Below are 22,601 nucleotides of genomic sequence, written 5' to 3'. Positions count from 1 at the left end.
TCGTCACAGTCTTGCTAGATACGATGCTCTCACCGCTACCTGTAACATTCATGGATCACTAATTCTCTTGTTTTAATGTAAAATGCTCTGTACCTACTGCCATCTAGTGGTAAGAAAATTACATGATTACGCCGCTAGTCATTACTACAGAAGACACTCGGAGATGTCATTATTTGCAGATAATTAATTCGTTTTCAAAAAATCTTTTAAAACCAATTACCGTATTTTCCGGACTATAGAGTTTGGAAACAAACATACAAACAAACAAACAAAAACCTGTAAAGCCGCACCGGGGTACAGGCCGCTGGTATCTCTGCTGCTCTCGGTTTTCCATAAGGACCCAGCAGAGGGCAGCGTCCTAATAAATCTGCTGGATATATTAAAGACGCAGCCCTCCGTCTCCAAAGTCGAACCATGGTTTCATTTACGCCGAGCTTAAGTGCAGCGGCTCTATTTCGTCTATGTGAAAAATAGCACGTTCTTCTTTGATTTACAATTTTCACTTCCAATTATTTACTTCCTGCTAAAGAGCCCCCTGGTGGTTGAAGAAAAATCCACAGAAAAGCCGCACCGGTTTATAGGCCACATTGTTCAAAGGTTAGGAAAAAAAGTAGCGGCTTATAGTCCTGAAAATACGGTGGGTGAAGTTGGATAATTTCCACTGCACACTCGTGTGCTGCGGCACAGTGGTTGAAAAACACTGGTTTAGAGAGTCAGTCTTTTCCCGACTTTGGTCACTTAATTCTGACAAATAAAAGTCAGTCACCAAACACGGTTTTCTATCACATTCTGTGTAGTTAGAATTTTTTTATTGCCAATACAAGAAGATGGAAGCTGGCTGATAGCAGGGGACGAAAAAGTAGACTTCCTGAAAAGATGAGAGACAGCTTTCTAGAAAATTTGGATCTTATCTAAAATATGACAGATTACTGGATAAAATAAATTTCCATGACAACCATTTGATGACATTATTTGCCAAAATTATGAGTGGGGAACCAAATATTTCAGCTGCATGAGATAATCTGTTCCCCTCCTCAACGCTCTTTGGAGGGAGGACAGGTTATTTCAGGCAGCTAAAATATTTGGTTCCCCCCTCATAAGTTTGGCAAATAAGTAAATGTTACCAAATTCACAGAATTTGCTGTTGATGATGAGATTAATAAACACAGTAAAAGACGTGCTGGTAAATTAATTAGCTCCCATGTTATAAAGGGGGAACAAATTATTTCAAGAAGCTAAAATAATTGGTCCCCAGCCTCTGTGTATCCACAATGAACGCTGCTGCTTTCTTCATCTACTGCACTAGATGGGATAAATGTTATTACTCTTTGCTATATTAAAATTTTTTAGAAGGGATGTTAGTACTGATTTTAAATGATTCAGTGTAGCTGAGAGTTTTTGCTGTGTAGCCAGTTTTGCAGATTAACTTTTTTCTGCTTCTTCTCATTTCATTTCAGCAAGTGTTCTGCAGTTGAACTCAAATGTTTCTACAATTTTCAGCAGTAACATTCAGCACTAACACTACATTTTTACAGGAAAGGTAAATGTTCTACTTACTTTCTAAGGCAGTAAACATACATCTATGTGTAGAGGTTAAATTAGTTAGAAACATGGTAAACTATAATAGAAGACAGCTGAAGCAGTAAAGAGAAAAATATAACAAAGACAAAAGACACAGTAAATTATTGAAGAAAATAATCAGTTTCTACAATCAAGAAAAATCAATGCATGAAAATTAGTTTTTAGGACAAACAGACTGAAGATCAGTTTATACCCAGTAGCCATAAGGACTATAAAATGCAACTACTACAATTTATCACTCAATTTTGTTATAATCCATGTCATTTTATTGAATGGTTTATATTATAACAATACAGTTTGTCATTATTTTTGCTACAGAATATGCCAGAAAAAAAACAATGCATCAAAAAAAGTTTCACATCTCTAGGTGTCCAAACGTGAAGATCCAAATGATCACATCTAACAAATACAACAATTTCTCAGCTTTATAGACATGAAATCCCTCCAGTCTTTAATTCTAGTTTTTAACCAAATCAATTTTATAGTGAACCTCAACATAGGACACACATTGAATCAATCAAATTTTATTTGTATAGCACATTTCAGCATGAAGACATTTCAAAGTGCTTTAAATCATTACAAACACAAAAACAGAGTCATGCAACATAGAACCAATAATCAAACTGTCATTCTTGAGAATAGAGAAAAAATGGGTTTAAATTTTTAAAATCAGATTAATCCTCTGATCTTTTGAATTTTCTCTGAAAAGAAACTGGAGAACTTGTTGCAGGCGGATTGAAATTCAGATAGTAACATCATTGGAAGGTGACACTTCTACAGCTTTTCATCTGTATGATGCCTCATATGGCGAGTTAAATGAACTTTTTGATGAAAACTTTTTCCACAGGTCACACATGAAAACGACTTTTCACCAGTGTGAATCCTCATGTGACAAGTTAAATGCTGTTTTCTACTAAAACTTTTTCCACAATTCACACATGTAAACATATTTTCACCAGCGTGAATCATCAGGTGTTGAGTTAAACTAACTTTCTGACGAAAATGTTTTCCACAGTTCACACATGAAAACGGCTTTTCACCTGTGTGAATCATCATGTGCCGAGTTAAATGCTGTTTATGAATAAAACTTTTACCACAGGTCACACATGAAAACGGCTTCCCAACAGTGTGAATTATCATATGTTGAGTTAAACTAACTTTCTGACAAAAACTTTTTCCACAGTTCCCACATGAAAACGGTTTTTCACCATTGTGATTCATCATGTGCCGAGTTAAATTCTGTTTTAGACTAAAACGTTTTCCACAGGTCACACATGAAAACAGCTTTTCACCAGTGTGAATCATCATGTGTTCAGTTAAAATTTGTTTTCGACTAAAACTTTTTCCACAGTTCACACATGAAAACGTCTTTTCACCAGTGTGAATCCTCATGTGTTGAGTTAAACTAACTTTTTGACGAAAACTTTTTCCACAGTTCACACATGAAAACAGTTTTTCACTGTTGTGAATCTTCATGTGCCGAGTTAAATTCTGTTTTAGACTAAAACTTCTTCCACAGGTCACACATGAAAATGGCTTTTCACCAGTGTGTATCATCATGTGTTCAGTTAAAATTTGATTTAGACGAAAACTTTTTCCACAGGTCACACATGAAAACGGTTTTTCACTGTTGTGAATCTTCATGTGCCGAGTTAAATTCTGTTTTAGACTAAAACTTCTTCCACAGGTCACACATGAAAATGGCTTTTCACTAGTGTGAGTTCTCATGTGAGCATCAAAAACAGATTTTAGAGCAAAACACTTTTCACAGGTCACACATGAGAAAGATTGGCTTTTTTCCTGATTTTGGTTCTCAGTGTGGGATGTTTGCTCATCAACAGGAACCACCATGCAGGTATCAGTCTCCTGTTTTAACTCAATCTGTTCTTCACCCTGACTGCAGTAAACTTCTTTCTCTTCCACTTTTATCTGCTGGTGTTTTAGATCCTCCTGCTCGTGTTTTAGATCCTCCTGCTCTTCTTTTATCTGATGATCTTCTGGTTCTTCCTGTTCTTGTTTCACCTGCAGAGGTTCTGACTCCTCCTGGTCCAGATTGGATCTCCTCTCCTGCTTCCATACCTCCTCCTTAACATTATGTAGCAGGTAATCTGGATAAGAAAAACAGAAAAAAGAGGAATTGTTAACTTTATTTTTTGAAGTAAAAAACAGACTTTCATCATTTAAGACTGAAATCACCAAATGAACACACTTGAAAATAAAGAGTGCAGACATACAGATAAGTTCACATATTCAGCTGACAGTTGGAAAATTATCAAATAAAAAAAAAAGTATTAAGTTTTTCATTGTGACCCGTTTGTCTTCATGTGAAACAGTTAACTGTGTGTTTCCCAGATCTTAAATTATGTTTCCACAGGTGCCTTCTTATCAACTGGAATACTCCCTATCTTAGAACTGCCTGGGTGCAGTCATATTTCGTCTGCTGTCTCCCTTCTCTGTACTCCCTTCTTTTTGCTTGATAATAAAAGACGAGCTGTAACCAAGCATCTTTAGAATGCTCAGTGAACGGCTCGGAGGAGCAGTTTGCTGAGTCTTCTCCTTTTGCAAAAGCTTGGTCATAAAATTCATATACGTTGTCTGTGGTTCTTTTATGAAGGTTAGAGGAAAATACCTATCAGTAGGCATTATTGTTACTGCTTAAAAGTTGATTTTATTATTTCTAGGTATTTTCTATGTTGGAGCTATTAACTTTTTATTTCTATTACTTTTAACTTTGAGTTATTAAACTTTGAGTTTAATAACTCAAAGTTCTCCTTAACATTATGTTAAGTTATTAAACTTTTAGTTTAATAACTGCTTATTTTATAATTTTGTTTGTTTCTTTACTTTTAAAAGAACAAACACATTCTTGACAGTGAGTCCATTTCTACAAGTATAGGGAGGAGCAGGAGAGGAAACAATGAGAAGTTTGATCTTTGTTATTTGCTTTTCAAACTGGAAAAAATAAACCATAAAAGCAATCTTCAAGTTTTTTTCGACATTGAACTTCTTTTGCCTGCGTATGAAGCATCACCTCAGTGCAGCAGTGGCTGGTTGGTTGGACTTTTATAGGATGTTTGGTTTGACAAACGGTTGCCACTATAATTTATTAGAAATTATTGAATTTCACAGCTACTAACACCACTAATATTGTTTTATGCTGCTTGCTTTACTAAACTTGAGCTGCATTGTTCATATGTCTCCTGTTTTCAAAACTAAGACTCAGTAGTTAAAGGAGGAGAGCCGTAAAAAAGGTAATTGGTTCCATTTTCTCTACATAAATAAGCCATTCTCACAGCTTAGTTGTGATGTTCGCGTACATTTATCTGACATCAAAACATTTATATAGGAGGGGAACAGTTACTAAAATGATCATCATACAGAAAACTTCTGTATTTAGACCTTAACCTTCATCCAAATGCTGGTGTTTCCTACCTATCCGGTGTAAGATTATCCGGGGAGTCCGGGAGAAATCCAGCAGTCTGCGCTGATCATCCATCTCTTCCTCCGACTTGACGATAATTTCTTTAAACTCTGTGAAAGTTCATTCTGCTCGTTGAGAAACTTGAGACAAACTCTCGAAAAATTCAACAAAGCAAACCATGCGCCATCTTGTTCTTTCTCCTATTCTTCTTCTTTGGGATTTTATGACCGTCGGCATTCACATTGTTGCATTACCGCCCCCTTCTGGATAATACGAGCATATCGGGTGAAGTATCTTGCCCAAGGACTCGACAACTGAGACGTATGGTGGGGCGTTCAAACAGGTGTTACGTCAATCCGCGTTTCCCCATCAGATACAGCGTCCATTTCTTCTTCTTCTTTCATTTCTTTTTGATATTTTTTGGCGGTTGGCAAGAAATGTTGAGTGAGCATTACCGCCACCAACTGGTAAGAAGTGTGGACCACATGGCAAAAAAGAAAGAAAAAAAACTATATTCTATTATACAACTTACTCTGCTTAAAAATAATAAATACAGCCTGATATCCTCTGCTTCCCAAGTCCTTCTGCAGTAAATCAATAATGTCAAATTTCATTTTCATATTACCAAGGTTCCTAATTAACTTGTTTCTCTGAATCCAGTAATTCCTACATCTCAAAATAACATGTTATTCTCATCTTCCCCACAGTCACATTTCCCTGTCTGATGTTTCCCTATCAAAAATAACGAGTTTTTCAATCCAGTGTGTCTGATTCTAAGTTGTGAAATAATTATCTCTTCTCTCCTGTTTCTTTTTGTTCTTCTCATTTGTCCAATCCTCTTTTGGATTTTATAAAACCACCTTCAGTCTTTTCTTCTTCACATAACCTTTGCCACCTGTCTTTTGTTTTTCATTTAATTATACCATTTATTCTTTTTATACTAAAACTAACATTAATATCTATCCTTACCTGATTGGTACTTTCCTTAGCCATCCTGTCTGCCATTTCATTCCCTTTAATCCCGTGATGTGCTGGAACCCATATGAAATTTATAGTTAGCCCCATCATGTTGATTCTGTAAAGTGTTTGTTGTATATAGCTGGTCTACTGTCTGATTATTTTGCAAACTGACTAATGAAGAACTAGAATTTGAACAAATGATTGATTTTAATGGTCTTGCCTCTTCCACCCATTGCCAAGTGTTGAAGACTTGCCACAAACAAACACCTGCTAGAGAATTTGAAACTAATGTTAAATCAATTGCTGACTCTGTATTATCCCTAAAATTATTTCTGGTTCCGCTTCCATCATTTAGTATCATCTCATTAGAAATTCCCTCTAGTTTGTCTGTTCTGGACACAAAACGTTTTATTCAGTTCCATGATCTGAAAAACATTTCCCCTGAGGCTCTGTCCTCTGACCTTCACTCTCTGTCTGCTGTTAATCACCTATCAGTAAGCGATTCTGTCGACTATTACAATCAACTTTGTTGACGCGGGTTGACAGCAGCTCACCATGGCTGCATAGTGTCCATCTCTAGGCAACCGTGACAACAGCGGTCCGTAGCGTTCTGGGGGTCCTATTTACATCCCGCCACTAAAATTTAGCTGACAATAATGACCAAATATTTCCTGTGTTTTATTTTGGTCATTATTGTTACACTTAGTCTTCATATGTGTGTGATAGGCGTGTCTATCGGACATTTACAAATCGCGTCCCATATCGGTTCAATACGGGACGCAACATTTAACAGCCAAATACGGGACGATTCCGTATTCTAAGGGACGGGTGGCAACCTTAGCTGTGGCTCTGCAGCACAAACATAAAACCCGCCAGTAAGTAAATACTTAAAGCAAAAGACATGTAAACATTTTATTTACTTTCACTGCTCAATAAGAAGCACAATAACAATAAAGATCTTACTGCAGTTTATTTCATTACTTTGGCTGAATCATGATAAACTGCCTCATTAGCAAAACTGCTACACTGCTTTCATAGACTTAAGCTTTTTTGTCAAAGGTAGCAAACATCTCATTCATATTGAGATTCTTTAACTGTTAGTTAATTAGAAGAGTTTGAAACGTGAGGGAGGGGCTGAGGAGTGGCAGACAGCTCAGTGTGGGAGCCCAGAACAGAAAAGAGAACAGATGGAAAAAAAGAAAGCTGCCTTTATTTCTCACCGTCTTCAACGTAGAGCCTTTAAAACCACAAAATAAAATCTGAATATTTTTCTATAAACCCTGGTGCTTTAAGTGTTATTTATGTTTTCGCATCCACCTGAATAATGTGCAGTTGCGCCACTGCATGGAAAACACTTCTACGAGTTTTCACTTGTGTGAATCCTCATGTGCCGAGTTAAGCCAACTTTTTGACGAAAATGTTTTCCACAGTTCACACATGAAAACGGCTTTTCACCTGTGTGAATCCTCATGTGATAAGTTAACTCCTGTTTTCTACTAAAACGTTTTTCACAGTTCACACATGAAAATGGCTTTTCACCAGTGTGAATCATCATGTGTTCAGTTAAAATTTGTTTTCGACTAAAACGTTTTTCACAGTTCACACATGAAAACGGCTTTTCACCAGTGTGAATCATCATGTGCTGAGATAAATTCTGTTTTCGACTAAACCTTTTTCCACAATTCACACACGAAAAAGGCATTTCGCCAGTGTGAATCATCATGTGCTGAGTTAAATTCGTTTTTTGACTAAAACTTTTTCCACAGGTCACACATGAAAATGGCTTTTCCCCAGTGTGAATCATCATGTGTTCAGTTAAAATGTGTTTTCGACTAAAACTTTTTCCACAGGTCACACATGAAAACGGCTTTTCCCCAGTGTGAATCGTCATGTGTTCAGTTAAAATTTGTTTACGACTAAAACTTTTTCCACATGTCACACATGAAAACGGCTTTTCACCTGTGTGAATCATCATGTGTTCAGTTAAATTCGGTTTTTGACTAAAACCTTTTCCGCAGGTCACACATGAAAACGGCTTTTCACCCGTATGAGTTCTCATGTGAGCATCAAAAACAGATTTGTAAGTGAAACGTTTTCCACAGGTCCCACATGAGAAAGGTTTTCTTCTTTCTTGATTTTGGTTCTCAGCTTCAGCAGCTTCCTGGAAGATGACTTGGTTCCTGTTTGGTTCCGATTCAGTGTGGGATGTTTGCTCATCAACAGGAACCACCATGCAGGTATCAGTCTCCTGTTTTAACTCAATCTGTTCTTCACCCTGACTGCAGTAAACTTCTTTCTCTTCCACTTTTATCTGCTCATGTTCTAGATCCTCCTGCTCTTCTTTTATTTGCTGATCTTCTGGTTCTTCCTGTTCTTGTTTAACCTGCAGAGGTTCTAACTCCTCCTGGTCCTGAGTGGATCTCCTCTCCTGCTTACATAACTTCTCCTTATAAATACTATGTTGCAGGCAATCTGGACAAGGACACAGAAAAAAGAGGAATTGTTAACTTTATTAAAATAAATGAGAAGACATTCGTTGTTTATTACAGAAATCCCAAAATGATCAGATTTTTAAAAAATCACTTTTCTTTTAAATGAAATTATTCATTTAATAACAGACGCCCAAACAAATTTAGGCATTATTGTTAACGGAAGTACATTTTATTATTCTTTGAGTATTTCTAATGTTGAAGGTATTCTTTATTTTTAATGCTTATTCACTATTTTGGTGGTTGATTTACAGAGTGTTGTTTTATGTTAACAATTGTTTATTTTATTTATTGCTATTTACTTCTCTAAGTTAGACAGGAAGAACTGTGGGTACATTTTCTATAAATATAGGGACAGGTGTAGGACCAGCATGCACTGGGTTGGGCCTGTGGTTTTTTACCAGAGCAGAACAGGAAGTAAAAACAATGACAAGTTTAGTCTTTATCTCCCCCCCCCCCCCGACACAGAAAATAATTTGCGGTATTCTGATTAATTAATATAATTATATTAGTTGTATTACCTCCTCCACGCCACTAGAGGCAGTACCAACCCCGAAAAGATGTGACTAAGGAGCAGATTTAGTCTACAGAATTTGGTAAAAACGGTGAGCTTTACTGAAGTAATTAAAGACAAGTTCAAATCCATGCTGAGAGTGGAGCTCCTTCCCGCAGCTCTGATTGGCTAAGCAATGTAACGTGATCCTCTGGAGCAAGCCATGGCAAAAGGGGGCGTCATCAAGACTTTACACAGTGTAAAGTCTTGATGACTTTACACTGCGGCAGAGGCTCCGCCGAACCCCTGAGACTGACTCATCGAACCCCTGGGGTTCGATCGAACCCAGGTTAAGAACCACTGCTTTAGAGTCACCGAGGTCTGTCGCGTCGCTGCTAAAGCTTTAGCTCGTATCTGAGCTTGAGTTTGCAGTTGCATCGCTTCATCTGGCACCAAAAAACGAAACGGGGATCTGTTCCACGGTGGAGCCTCAACCCGCTCAAGATCTAAAATGTACTACTTTTTACTACCTTTAGTTACTGGCCTGCATTTTTACTACTGGCCTTAATTTGAGCTCATTTAATTTATTACCCTTTACCTTTTATCGCAGCACGGAAACCCTGATTTTGTCAGTATAGGGATTGGTACAGGACCAGCATGCACTGGGTTGGGCCTGTGGGTTTTGACCAGAGCAGGAGAGGAAACAATGAAAATAGTGATGGTGAGATGAAGCTTCTTGAAGCCCTGAGGAACTGCATCCAATCATTGGACTCCTGAGCCGATGCACTGCGGTGCTTCACATGCTCTACTGGGACATCAAGGGGACAATATATGTAAAATGGGCAAAACAACATGAAGCCTTACAATGAATAAACAAGTAAAAGATGTTTCTCATTCTGATACATAAATTCTGATTAATCTGGTTGTGTGAAACAATGGCTGGATCAAAAAGAAAACTGGAAACAAATAGGAGAGAGAGAGAGAGAGAGAGAGAGAGAGGGAGAGAGTTGTGATTGGCTTGTTACTCGCTATGTGGACAACGATTTATTACTAAGAAATAACAACTATAACTGCTCAGGTTCAGGTGAGTTCTCTGTTTTACGTGCTTCATAAAAATCATCCTGGACTACTCAACACACCACTAATGAAAAATTTGGTTTTCATATTTGCTTGTAATATGTGAAAAATAAACTATAAGAGCAATCTTCAAGTTTTTTGGACATTGAACATTTTTATATACGTACGAAGCATCACCTCAGTGCAGCAGTGGCTTGGACTTTAATAGGATATCTGGTTTGACAAACAGTCGCTACTATAATTTATTGATTACAAATTATTACATTTTACAGCTAATAACACCGCTATTATTGTTTTATGCTGCTTGCTTTACTAATTTTGCGCTGCATTGTTCATATTGCTGCTGTTTTCAAAAGTAAATAAAAGTACATAAATAAGCCATTCTAACAGCGTGATTTGATGTCTGCGCGTTCATTTAACTGTTAACAAAACATTTATACGGGAAAAGAACATTTACTAAATGATCCTCATGCAGAAAGGACATTAACCTTCATCCAAACACTGGTGTTTCCTACCTATCCGGTGTAAAATTATCCGGGGAGTCCAGGAGAAATCCAGCAGTCTGCGCTGATCATCCATCTCTTCCTCCGACTTGACGATGATTCCTTTAAACTCTGTGAAAGTTTCTTCAGCAGGATTAACTGCTCGTTGATAAACTCGTTTAAACTGGACTGAAGATGTTTTCAGAGACACTCAAACATTCAACAAAACAGAGCGAGTGCTGTCTTCTTCTTCTTCTTCTTCTTCTTCTTCTTCGAGATTTTATGACCGTCGCCATTCATTTCATTGCATTACCGCCACCTTGTGGATCATACGATCATCACGTCTAAAGATTTCTCAGACAGTCACTTTTCTTTGAAAAACGTAAAATCTTTTCTTCTAAATAAAACAAATACAATATCAGTATTCCAGTTTTCCACAAATCCAAAGTTAATATTGTCCTCTGACTCGTATCTCCTACATCCCGCAACATGTTTCACAGTTTCTTCACTTCGCCAGATAAGAACCTTTCCTATTGTATCCGTATATCAATGAGCGCTGCTGCTTTGTTCGGAGTTGCCGCTGGTTGCCGCCCATCCTGTGGCTTATTGAGAGCCGATCAGCACTGGCTTGTACACTTAATTGTGCGGTGCTGGTGGTCGAGTGTAAAGGACTTTTAACGGTTTTATCTATTTTAATTTTCTACCGGTATTTTAATAATAGTTTGTATTTATTTCTTTTTTTAGCTCTGAGGATTGAAGGTGGTGCGTTTGGCCCAGATGGTGACCCCCCCCCCCCCCTCACCCCTCCTTTTATTGTGGCTGTCCGTGATCAACATAAATCGATGGAGGGAAATCCAACGTGTGTGACGTCACGGGTGTTTGTGGCGCTCTCTTTGCTCGGGATCCTCCGATCCAGGACCTGTCAGCACCTACCACCAAGCCTCGGCAACCGAGTTTAGTTTTTCTAACTCCTTCTTCTCCACAGAGAGGTATTATTGAATTTTACCGTTTTTATTTTAATACATCATTTTAACTTTGAAACAGTGTCTATTGCAAAAACGTACCTGCCCTAAATCAATTCCTGGGTGGAAGTCCCAGGTGGCGTTGTTGGCAACAAACAAAATAATTGTGTATTTTTACCTTCGACTGCCTCACTAATATTTATTTAGCTAATGTTAGCTTATCCACTCTTACAACTGCACTAGATGTATTAAATGCCATTACTCTCTTTAATACTGAAATTAACATAAGGTGGTCATCAACATATGGCCACCTTATACTTTACCTTTGCAAGCATTTCCATGCAATATTTAAAATTTTCTGCAGTGATGTTAGCACTCATTTTAAATTATTCAGCTTAGCTGAGAGTTTTTGCTATGTAGCCAGATTTACAGATTGTTTCACTTTTTTCTGCTTCTTCTCATTTCATTTCAGCAAGTGTTCTGCAGCTGAACTCAAATGTCTCTACAATTTTCAGCAGTAACATTCAGCACTAACACTCCCGTCATGACAGAAATTATGCTTTAACCCTCAGATATGAACAAATGTAACTTTATATGAACATTAAATTTTTTTATAGCTTTCTTTTTATTTGTCTAAAAGAATAACATTTAGATTTATGCACATAATTGCTTGACTCTGGAGAACCTGGCTGTCCTGTGGGACATTGTTGCTGGTACGGGTCTAGGTTTTGGGCGTCTGGGGTCTGTGGCCCTCATCTGTGGTGGAACTCTGGGTATCAGGTTCAAACAACCTAAAATATTCAAACACCTCATAAACAGGAGAAAGATAAGAGTTTTAGGTTTACTTGCAAGGAGAACAGACAGAAGCGTGCTTCAATTACAGTCTATCTGTTCTGAAGCACTTTCTTTTTATTTCCTTAGGGCAGACCCTAGTTACAGAGCTTATTTGGTTATCTTGAGTTAATTACATAGCGTTGCTATTTCTTCTGTTGTCTTGAATCTCAGGTGGGTTGCACCTATAGGCTGACGTAGTACAGAGTCAAACTTAAAATCTGAAGGGTAAATTGAAAATTTTGCTCCTTGGTCCATAATGTGTATCTTTTTAAAAGCTTCTATCCTCATAGTTGAGAATATCACTTTAGTCAAACTCTGTCGGATAAAAACATGAAACTGCTTCTGGTGCCTCTACAGTTCATACACAATCAGTTCTGAGCAGATTAACGTTTCCTTTTATATGTTTCTTCTATCCATTTGGTGTCTGACACCTACCGTAAAGTCCTGTTACAATACAAGACTTGGTGTGAAAAACTTTTGCAAGTTTTCACAATTTGGTGCTTTTTATTGGGGTTAATGAACACAAAACAACACGTTTTAGTGAAGTGAAAGTTTTTTGGTTAATTCTTTAATCCAATAATATTCTGAAAAAGCAAAGGGGATCTATTACACCAGAGATAACCTTAAAGGAGTATGTTAGTTATAAAAATCATGTTTGCTATGTGAACATCTGTTTAAGGCTGAAGACACTTTTATGCAGGAAAGGTATTAATCTTGTAATGTAGAATTCTCTATTCTGTCCAAAACAAATTTGTCTTAAGGAAATTTGCAGCACTTTTTATTCACATTTTTATTATCTCTAGTTACTTAAAATGGCCTTTGTGTGCCATTACTCACAGAAATAAACCCATCAGTTCAGACATGAGAAAACCAGTATGATAGTCAAGTTCTTTCTGGTTCATGTCTTGTAATCCCCCCCAACACAAACATTTGTACAGATCAGCATAAACAGTTTTAAATAAAACTCAGTATCTTCATCACAAAATGGTATTGATGTTGCTTGTGTCCCATACTGCTAGAGGTGCAGACTGTCCTTCCCCTGCAGCTCTTAAATGAAACATGAGGATCCTGCTGCCACTGGGAAAAGGGCGTTCCTCCACTGGGACCAGTTACTATCAGTCTATGACTGTCTGGTAGCTTATCTTTAAACAGCTGTTGGTGCATCAAATAACTGCTCACACTAAGAGACAAAGTATCTAATTAATCTTGTACTTCTTGAATTATAATGAACCAACACATATTCAAATTAATGTATGTCTTACATTCTAACCAGGTCTGTGAGTTAATATAGAAAACTACAGATTAGATTACTTTTAATGAATTCATGCTGGCATGTTTAAGAAAAATATTCTACTAATCAGATTATGTTGATTGAACCATTAATCTAAATTTAACCTTAATGTAGGCCCGTTCAAAACAATGTTGATTTTGTCTAATATTTAAACATGCGGTCAAAGTCAACACCAGCATTAAAACTAGGATAACTAAGCCAATATTCCAATAGTCCCCCGAAAAACAACAAAGACCTGGACATTATCATCAATCAATAAAATCCTCCCAGGCCGAACTTGAAAACTGGACGTTATGCGGCTAACGCTTAGCTTTCGTCAACAACTCAGGCGGAAGTGAGAGCTCTGTACGATGCAAGTTATAACCCGGCTGGAACACTGAGAGCTAAATAAAATATAACTTAGTGAAGCTTTGAGGAAGATACATTTTCCTTAAGGAATTTTAATAATCAAGGTACTCGAATAACTCGAATTGTTTCAGCTCTATTCTTATCACCAAATCAATTTTATAGTGAAACTCATCATAGGACACGCATTGAAAACACTTCTACGACTTTTCACCAGTGTGATGCCTCATGTGCTGAGTTAAACTAACTTTGTGACGAAAACGTTTTCCACAGCTCACACATAAAAACGGCTTTTCACCAGTGTGAATCATCAGGTGTTCAGTTAAAATTCGTTTTAGACTAAAACATTTTCCACAGGTTACACATAAAAACGGCTTTTCACCAGTGTGAATCATCATGTGACCAGATAAAACCCGTTTTCGACTAAAACATTTTCCACAGGTCCCACATGAAAACGGCTTTTCACTGCTGTGAATACTCATGTGCTGAGTTAAACCTTGTTTTTGATTAAAACTTTTTCCACAGTTTACACATGAAAACAGCTTTTCACTGGTGTGAATCATCATATGTTCAGTTAAATTCCGTTTTCGACTAAAACTTTTTCCACAGGACGCACATGAAAACGGCTTTTCACCAGTGTGAATTATCATGTGATCAATTAAACTGTGTTTTTGATTAAAACTTTTTCCACAGTTCCCACATGAAAACGGCTTTTCCCCTGTGTGAATCATCATGTGCTGAATTAAATTATGTTTTCTGCTAAAACTTTTTCCACAAGTCACACATGAGAACTGTTTTCTTCTTTTCTGATTTTGGTTCTCAGCTTCAGCAGCTTCCTGAAAGATGACTTGGTTCCTGTTTGTTTCCGATTCAGTGTGAGATGTTTGTTCATAAACAGGAACCACCATGCAGGTATCAGTCTCCTGTTTTAACTCAATCTGTTTTTCATCCTGACTGCAGTAAACTTCTTTCTCTTCCACTTTTATCTGATGGTATTTTAGATCGTCCTGCTCTTCTTTTATCTGCTGGTATTTTAGATCCTCCTGCTCTTCTTTTATATGCTGATGTTTTAGATCCTCCTGCTCTTCTTTTATCTGATGATCTTCTGGTTCTTCCTGTTCTTGTTTCACCTGCAGAGGTTCTAACTCCTCCTGGTCCAGAGTGGATCTCCTCTCCTGCTTATAAATGTTACACTGCAGGAAATCTGGAGAAGAAAGAAAACAGTGGAAAAGAGCAGTTGTTAAGTTTTTTGAAGTAAATATGAGAAATTGTTTGTTTTAAAAAAAAAAAAACGAACAAAAAAACTACTTAAAAATTCCAGAGCGTAGACCGAGAGACAGATCAGTTGACAAATCCAGCTGACAATTGGAGGATTCTCAAATGAACGGATATTAAAAAAATACTTTATTTATTACAAAACCAATTGTAGTAGGGATTATTGTTAATATTTAACAGTAAATTGTATTATTTCAAGATATTTATTTTTATTACATTGAATTATAGTAAAATTTTATTTTAGTCCACTTTATATTTTGGGGGTTTACTTAAAGAGTTTATTTGTAGGTTAATAGTTGTTTAGTTTTTGTTCCTTTATTTACTTTTCTAAGTTAGACAGGAAGAACTGTGGGTCCATTTTCTGCAAGTACTGGTATCGGACCAGCATGCACTGGGTTGGGCCTGTGGGCATAGGTGTAAATCCCGGGGGGGTCAGGAGGGTCCGGACCCCCCCAATCTTGGAAAAGTCTACAATTGTCCCCCCAAAAAAAATAATTGAAGAAATATTTGCATTTAAATAATATCAATCAATGAAAAGGCAAAAGAAACAAAAAACGAAATAAATCTGCCATTTATCTCAGAAAAAAAAAAATAATGTTTTAGGTCCCCCCCCCTCCCATTGGTAAAACAATGGTTCAGTCCAAGTGTAGGAGGAGCAACAGCAGCACTGAATGCCATAGACATAATATAAGGATAGACGCCTCATGGACCGCTCTCGCCTATTGTCGCCGACGAGATTTAGGGCGGCCATCTTGGAGCGGTACTCCACTCCACTCAGCCTTATGTGTTTAGCAGCACAATGACGTATCAGCGCATTTAATCGATCATAACACACTTTTTTGTTACTGTAAACCAAACATCTATCAAAGCAACATTTCTAAACAATTGTATTTTTAAGTATGTTTTTAATACATAGTTTATCATATTTAAATATGCTTAGTGGCTATAACAATATAATAGGAATGGAATATTCTGATATCAATGTATGTCAAGTTTTTTGCCTCTTCAAACACCTCGGCTTCTGCCCAAACTTGAAAAAGGCTTTCTCCCATCAAAGAGATGCAGGAACAACTCATCTCAGTGTCATCTTTTTATTTCTCTTTTCTTTTGTCTTTAAATCACTTCACTTTTCAATACAAGACCACCATGATTTGTTTGAGTGGTCAGAGTAGACACACCAAGCAGGTTGAAAACCTACAAACAAATGAACCAAAATTACTTGCAAATTATAGTGAACAAAATAAATCTCCAAACAATATTAATTTACCATTAAGTTATGAGTGAATAAACAAACAAACACATACCATAAACAAGACTGATTAGGTTTTCTGAATGCAGGTTAAATGGTTTGATGTTCAGTCCCTACCAGTGGTGTCTCTGTGGAAATTTGGAGCCGAGTTCTTTGTCTGAAGGGATCATTCAGGTGTGCCGAGTTACTTTATAGGTTTCTGATGGGCCTGAGAAGGGATGGGTGCGTTTGATTTCCTGTGAGGCGCGTGCCAGCCGGGCGGAGATGGCAGTGCACCCACAAATACACCATTTGCTGTTTTAACTTGACAATGTATGAAGAGCATATTGCAAAGCACACAGCCGTTCATAATTTATTTAATAAATTATTTAGTAATATCAATATATATTTATATAAATATACAAAGATTAATAATGGCACAAATAAATAATGATTAATAGTGAATATATATAGTTATGGTGTTGGTAGGGATCGTTCTCAATGCTGCATTCACATCTTCAATGAGACTTTCTGATGGTACTTCACTCAGCCGTTGTAATTAGCGTCAGGTGGTTCGTTCATTACTGGGGCTACATACCCTCTGAGACAGTCAGAGGCCTCTGAGACAGTCCAGCACATAACAGCAGGGTGCAAGATGCTGGCAGGGAAAGCGTACATGGAACGACATAACCAAGTGGCAGGCATAGTGTACAGGAACATCTGTGCAGAATATGGACTGGAAGCCCCGAGGTCAAAGTGGGGAACACCCCCAAAGGTGGTGGAGAATGACCGAGCTAAGATCCTGTGGGACTTCCAGATCCAGACAGACAAGATGGTAATGGCGAACCAACCGGACATTGTGGTGGTGGATAAAGAACAGAGGAAAGCCGTTGTGGTGGATGTAGCAATACCAAGTGACCACAACATCAGGAAAAAGGAGCATGAGAAACTGGAGAAATACCAGGGCCTCAGAGAGGAACTGGAGAAGGCCTGGAAGGTGAAGACCACAGTGGTGCCTGTGGTCATCGGGGCCCTCGGGGCAGTCACCCCCAAACTGGAGCAGTGGCTCAAACAGATCCCAGGAACAACATCAGACATCTCAGTCCAGAAATGTGCAGTTCTAGGCACAGCCAAGATACTGCGCAGAACCCTCAAGTTCCCAGGCCTCTGGTAGAGGACCCGAGCTCAGAGGATGAAAGAGAGAGAGAGAGAGACCACCCGCAGAGGGTGAGAAGGGGATTTTATATATATATATATATATATATATATATATATATATGTTTGTTTTTCAGCCGACGAGTCCAAAATCCGATGTGAGATTCATCCGTGCTGCAGTGAATCCGTCTCTGTTTATAGATTTCTCCCTCTTCTTCCTCACATCGTGTCTTTAAGAAACTTTCAAAACAAAAACGGAAGATTTAGGATGTATCTTACTTTTGACAGAGTGAAAGAATATAAATAATAGTCTTTACCACCTGTGTAAACTGTGCTGGTGAATGTTATAACACATAATATAAGTTTTATAATATGCATTATATTGTTTCATTTCTAATGTAGGCTCTTGTGTCAGATAATCTAAGTCAATGTTAGAGAATAATTAATTTTTTTAGATTTACGGAATCTCAGTTAGCCATCATAACGGGGCTGAACCCGTATTACACCAATCACTGTAGCTAATATTAGCTGGTATCTCGCCGGTGGACATAAATACAGTAAAGTAATATTCTAATCACAATATATACACAGTAATATGTCCATCTTACTTGTGAAATGTTGTCTGTGGAGCCCTCACATCAATAATCCATAGATCCGAACAACAATATCCCTCAGTGCTGAGGCATCTTCTGCTGTTTTGGTTGAGCAAAGTAGGAGGGTATACCGCTCCAAGATAGCCGCCGTATTTCCTGTGGCGGAGCGGCCAATGTGGGGTCTACTCTTATGTTATGTCTATGCTGAACACCACAGGCTCGTCAGAGCCGCCTAAGTGAGGAGCTAGCTGTTAGCTGTGGCTCTGCAGCACAAATAAAAACCCCTCCAGTAAGTAAAGACTTACAGCAAAAGACATGTAACATCTTTTATTTACTTTCACTGCTCAATAAGAAGAAATACATTAACAATAAAGATCAAACTGCAGTTTGTTATTTCATTACTTTGGCAGAATCATGATAAACTGCCTCATTAGCAACAATGCTGCACTGCTTTCATAGACTTAAGCTTCCTAGTCAAAGGTAGCAAACATCTCATTCATATTTAACTCTTTAACTTTTAGTTAATTAGAAGAGTTTGAAACACGAGGGAGGGGCTGAGGAGTGGCAGACAGCTCAGTGTGAGAGCCCAGAACAGATAGAAAAAAAAAAAGAAAGCTGCCTTTATTTCTCACTGTCTTCAACGTAGAGCCTTTAAAACCACAAAATAAAATCTGAATATTTTTCTATATAAACCCTGGTGCTTTAGGTGTTATGTTTAAGTTGTGATACTCCCCAGATATTCATTTCTATCTACCTGTTGGTTCTCAGTCGCAAAACTAAAAAAGGCTTAAAAATAAAGCAACTTAAGTTGTAATTTAAATAGAACATAACTTGTATTGGGAGCCATTTCAATAAATCAATGTTTATGAGGAATTTTATTAAGAGCAGTTACTCATTAAAGCTTTTTGATTTGGAACCTTAAGTTTTTGTAAAGGCTTACTAGAAATTAGATCAGTGAGACTGAATAAAACTCATATCTTAGCAACATTTGAATTTTAGTTTTACTTCTCTGCAGGCTGCTTACTGAGAATAAAACATGTTTGATGTGCATTACTAGTCATTTTTGGTCCTGCAACTTGAATGTGATTTAAAAACTTTCTAAACCACATTTTACGTTACATTTCAATGGAACTTCGCCGACCGCCCCAAAATTGGTCCTAAGAAATTTTCCTGTTTATGGTCCCTCCCATTAAAGAGATGGGATTTACAACTTTGCCTGTGGGTTTTGACCAGAGCAGGAGAGGAAACAATGAATTTGGATTGATGTAATATGAGATTTGCTTTTCTTTGGTTTTGTTATTTAACATAATGTTGTGTCATTTCTTTGTGTTGCTACTAATTTGGTTTGCAGTTGTTTTAAGTCTCAGATTGCTTCTAGTGTTTGTCCTGGGTTGCTGTGATTCATTAGGTTTTAAATTAGAATAATAAAGTCTATTTTTATTATTGTAAAAGTATGTATAAATAAAATATATTTTGTATACTACTTCTATTTCATGATTGGGCTTTTATAGGAGGTTTGGTTTGACAAATAATTTTGACAGCTACTAACACCGCTAATATTGTTTCATGCTGTTTGCATTGCAAGGCTTTGCCAGCATATATATATATATATATATATATATATATATATATATATATATATATATATATATATATATATATATATGTCAAATTTTATTTGTATAGCACATTTCAGCAGCAAGCAATTTCAAAGTGCTTTACATAATTAAAATAAAAACAGCATGTGACATTGATTAAACAGAGAAAGACATTTTGAAAAAGATAAAAAAGATAAAAACAGACCGTGTGACAAAGAAATAAAAAGATAACTAGATGAAAAGTAAAGATAAAAACATTAAAAACATCAAAACCCGCTATATATATATATATATATATATATATATATATATATATATATATATATATAGCTTTTAATCCAAGCCATAACGCTATAACTACCCTGATTAACGTTTTTAGCAAGCTTTATCTGTTATTTTACATCAAAAAGTGTCTGTAACCGTTTTTTTCCTGTTTGTTTTTAATTGAACTGAATTTAATCATATGAAATGATTAATACACACATTTTAATTAGAGCATTGGCTCCCTTTTCTCTCTACATATGAGCCATTTTCAGAGTAATTGTGATATCTGCGTTCATTTGCCTGTTAAAAATCTGTTATACGGGAAGGGATCACTTACTAAAAATGATCCTGATAGAGAAAGTTTAATATATTTATAGTTCATCCAAACGTTGGTGTTTCCTACCTATCCGGTGTAATATTATCCGGGGAGTCCGGGAGAAATCCAGCAGTCTGCGCTGATCATCCATCTCTTCCTCCGACTTGACGGTTATTTCTTTAAACTCTGTGAAAGTTTCTTCAGCAGCAGTTAACTGCTCGTTGAGAAACTTGTTTAGATAAATACTCAAACATTCAACAAAACAGACCATGCGCCATCTTCTTTCTTTCCGCTTCCTCGTCCTTCTCCTTCTTCTTTTCTATTATTGCGGATCGCAAGCAACTTTAAGGTGCATACCGCCACCTACTGTACACGAGTGTGTAGCAACACTACTTTACATCTATTAAATTCTATTTTTTAATCTTGTATTTTGAAGAAAAATAAAAAAAATGCTTTTCTTAATCTATATGTAACGGGTGGAACCACCAGGGGTCGCTTCCTCTACATTTTGAGCTCCCATAAAAGGGAAGCTGTCAGGCTGGTGGGCCTTCTTATTTGGAGATTGCCGTTACCAGTCATTACTGCTGTATTTAGATGATGTTATTGTCTTTTCAGCATCAGTTGAACAACATTTGGAAAGATTAAATCAGGTATTTTCCAGATTAGAAACTCAGGGGCTAAAGGTTAAGTTGTCAAAATGTCATTTTTTTCAGAAGAGAGTTAAATATTTGGGTCATGTGGTGTCAGAAGAGGGGGTCTCTACTGACCCAGACAAGGTAGCAGCAGTACGTGACTGGAGGCAACCTACTACTTTAGCAGAACTTCGTTCATTTTTGGGATTTGCCAGTTACTATCGGAGGTTTATTTGTGGTTTTTCGAATATGGCTTCCCCTTTAAACCGTCTTGTTGCTAGACTGCTCTCTCCTGGAAAAAAGGGCAAAACCCCTAAGAAGCCCTTGGGTGGCTTCTGGGATGAGGAATGTGAGCAGAGTTTTCACAAGCTCAAAGCTGCATTAATAACAACTCCTGTTCTTGCCTATGCAGACTTCCAGAAGCCATTTGCTTTGGAAGTAGATGCCAGCCATGCAGGGTTAGGAGCAGTACTCTCTCAAGATCATGGGGGTAAATTGCGCCCTATAGCGTTCGCTAGCCGCAGTCTGAAGCCCACCGAGCGGAATATGAATAATTACAGCTCCATGAAATTGGAGCTTGTTGCTCTTAAGTGGGCTGTTGCAGAAAAGTTTAGAGAGTATTTGCTGGGTAATAAATGCACAGTTTTTACAGATAATAATCCATTGAGTCATCTGGCTACAGCAAAGCTTGGAGCAACAGAGCAGAGGTGGGTTTCGGAACTGGCAGCTTTCGATTTGACCTTGAAATATCGTCCTGGTTCGCAAAATGCCAATGCAGATGCATTGTCCCGTCAGCATACCACACACAGAGAAGCAGGGGCTGGCTCTGGTTTACGTGAGGGGTTTGCTGGAGTACAGGAAGAGATCAGTGTCTTACCTGGTTTGTCAGGTGCTGACCTGTGTATATTGCAGCATAAGGATCCTAACATCGGTTCTTTTATGCAGTTTTGGAAGAGGGGTAGGATGCCTGATGCTAAAGAGAGGAATGAACTCGATAAGGTTACCCGGGAATTGGTTCGGCAGTGGAATCGGCTTAGGGAGCGAGAATCAATCCTTTATTGCTGTGTTCAGGCCTCTGATGGGCAGACTGAGGTTGAACAGGTGGTGTTACCTCTGTGTTTGCAGGAAGGTGTCCTCCGTTCGCTCCATGATGATCATGGCCACCAGGGGGTGGAGCGGACTTTGCAGCTAATTCGGTCACGGTTTTATTGGCCCAATATGCACTCGGATGTAGAGCAGTGGTGTAAAAACTGTGAAAGATGTGTGGTGTCAAAGGCTCTGTTGCCCAAAGTTAAAACCTATATGGGAACAATTAAAGCATCTAGACCTAATGAGATTCTGGCAATAGATTTTACAGTTTTGGAACCTGCTACAGACGGCAGAGAAAATGTCCTTGTAATGACTGATGTTTTCTCAAAGTTTACACAAACTGTCCCCACAAAAGATCAGCGTGCCAGTACTGTTGCAGAGGCACTGGTGAAGCACTGGTTTCAACTTTTTGGGCCTCCTGTTCGGATTCATTCTGATCAGGGGAGAAATTTTGAGAGTAAGCTGGTTCATCAGCTCTGCAAAGTGTATAAAATTGAGAAAAGTCGCACGACTCCT

At 37.7% G+C, this 22,601-nt stretch overlaps 3 protein-coding genes across 3 annotated transcripts in view; all 3 read right to left on the bottom strand.

Moving 5' to 3' along the window:
• LOC106905224 (uncharacterized) overlaps positions 1 to 22,601 on the bottom strand; it is a 36,786-nt gene that overhangs the window by 5,582 nt on the left and 8,603 nt on the right. The window lies entirely within an intron of this gene.
• LOC148156501 (uncharacterized) lies at positions 1,825 to 6,198 on the bottom strand. The gene is made up of 2 exons (XM_088009868.1): positions 5,014 to 6,198; positions 1,825 to 3,689 (listed from the first exon to the last, which is right to left on the bottom strand). The coding sequence occupies exons 1-2, from the start codon at positions 5,075 to 5,077 to the stop codon at positions 2,356 to 2,358; spliced, it is 1,398 nt and encodes a 465-aa protein (XP_087865994.1). The 5' UTR covers positions 5,078 to 6,198; the 3' UTR covers positions 1,825 to 2,355.
• On the bottom strand, positions 12,835 to 20,676 carry LOC148156500 (uncharacterized). The gene is made up of 2 exons (XM_088009882.1): positions 20,452 to 20,676; positions 12,835 to 15,139 (listed from the first exon to the last, which is right to left on the bottom strand). The coding sequence occupies exons 1-2, from the start codon at positions 20,633 to 20,635 to the stop codon at positions 14,136 to 14,138; spliced, it is 1,188 nt and encodes a 395-aa protein (XP_087866008.1). The 5' UTR covers positions 20,636 to 20,676; the 3' UTR covers positions 12,835 to 14,135.

This window comes from Poecilia mexicana, unplaced genomic scaffold (assembly GCF_051168715.1).
Source record: "Poecilia mexicana isolate PSO_F unplaced genomic scaffold, ASM5116871v1 scaffold_11, whole genome shotgun sequence".
NCBI classification, from domain to species: Eukaryota; Metazoa; Chordata; class Actinopteri; order Cyprinodontiformes; family Poeciliidae; genus Poecilia; species Poecilia mexicana.
This window is presented reverse-complemented; position numbering and strand designations above follow the sequence as displayed.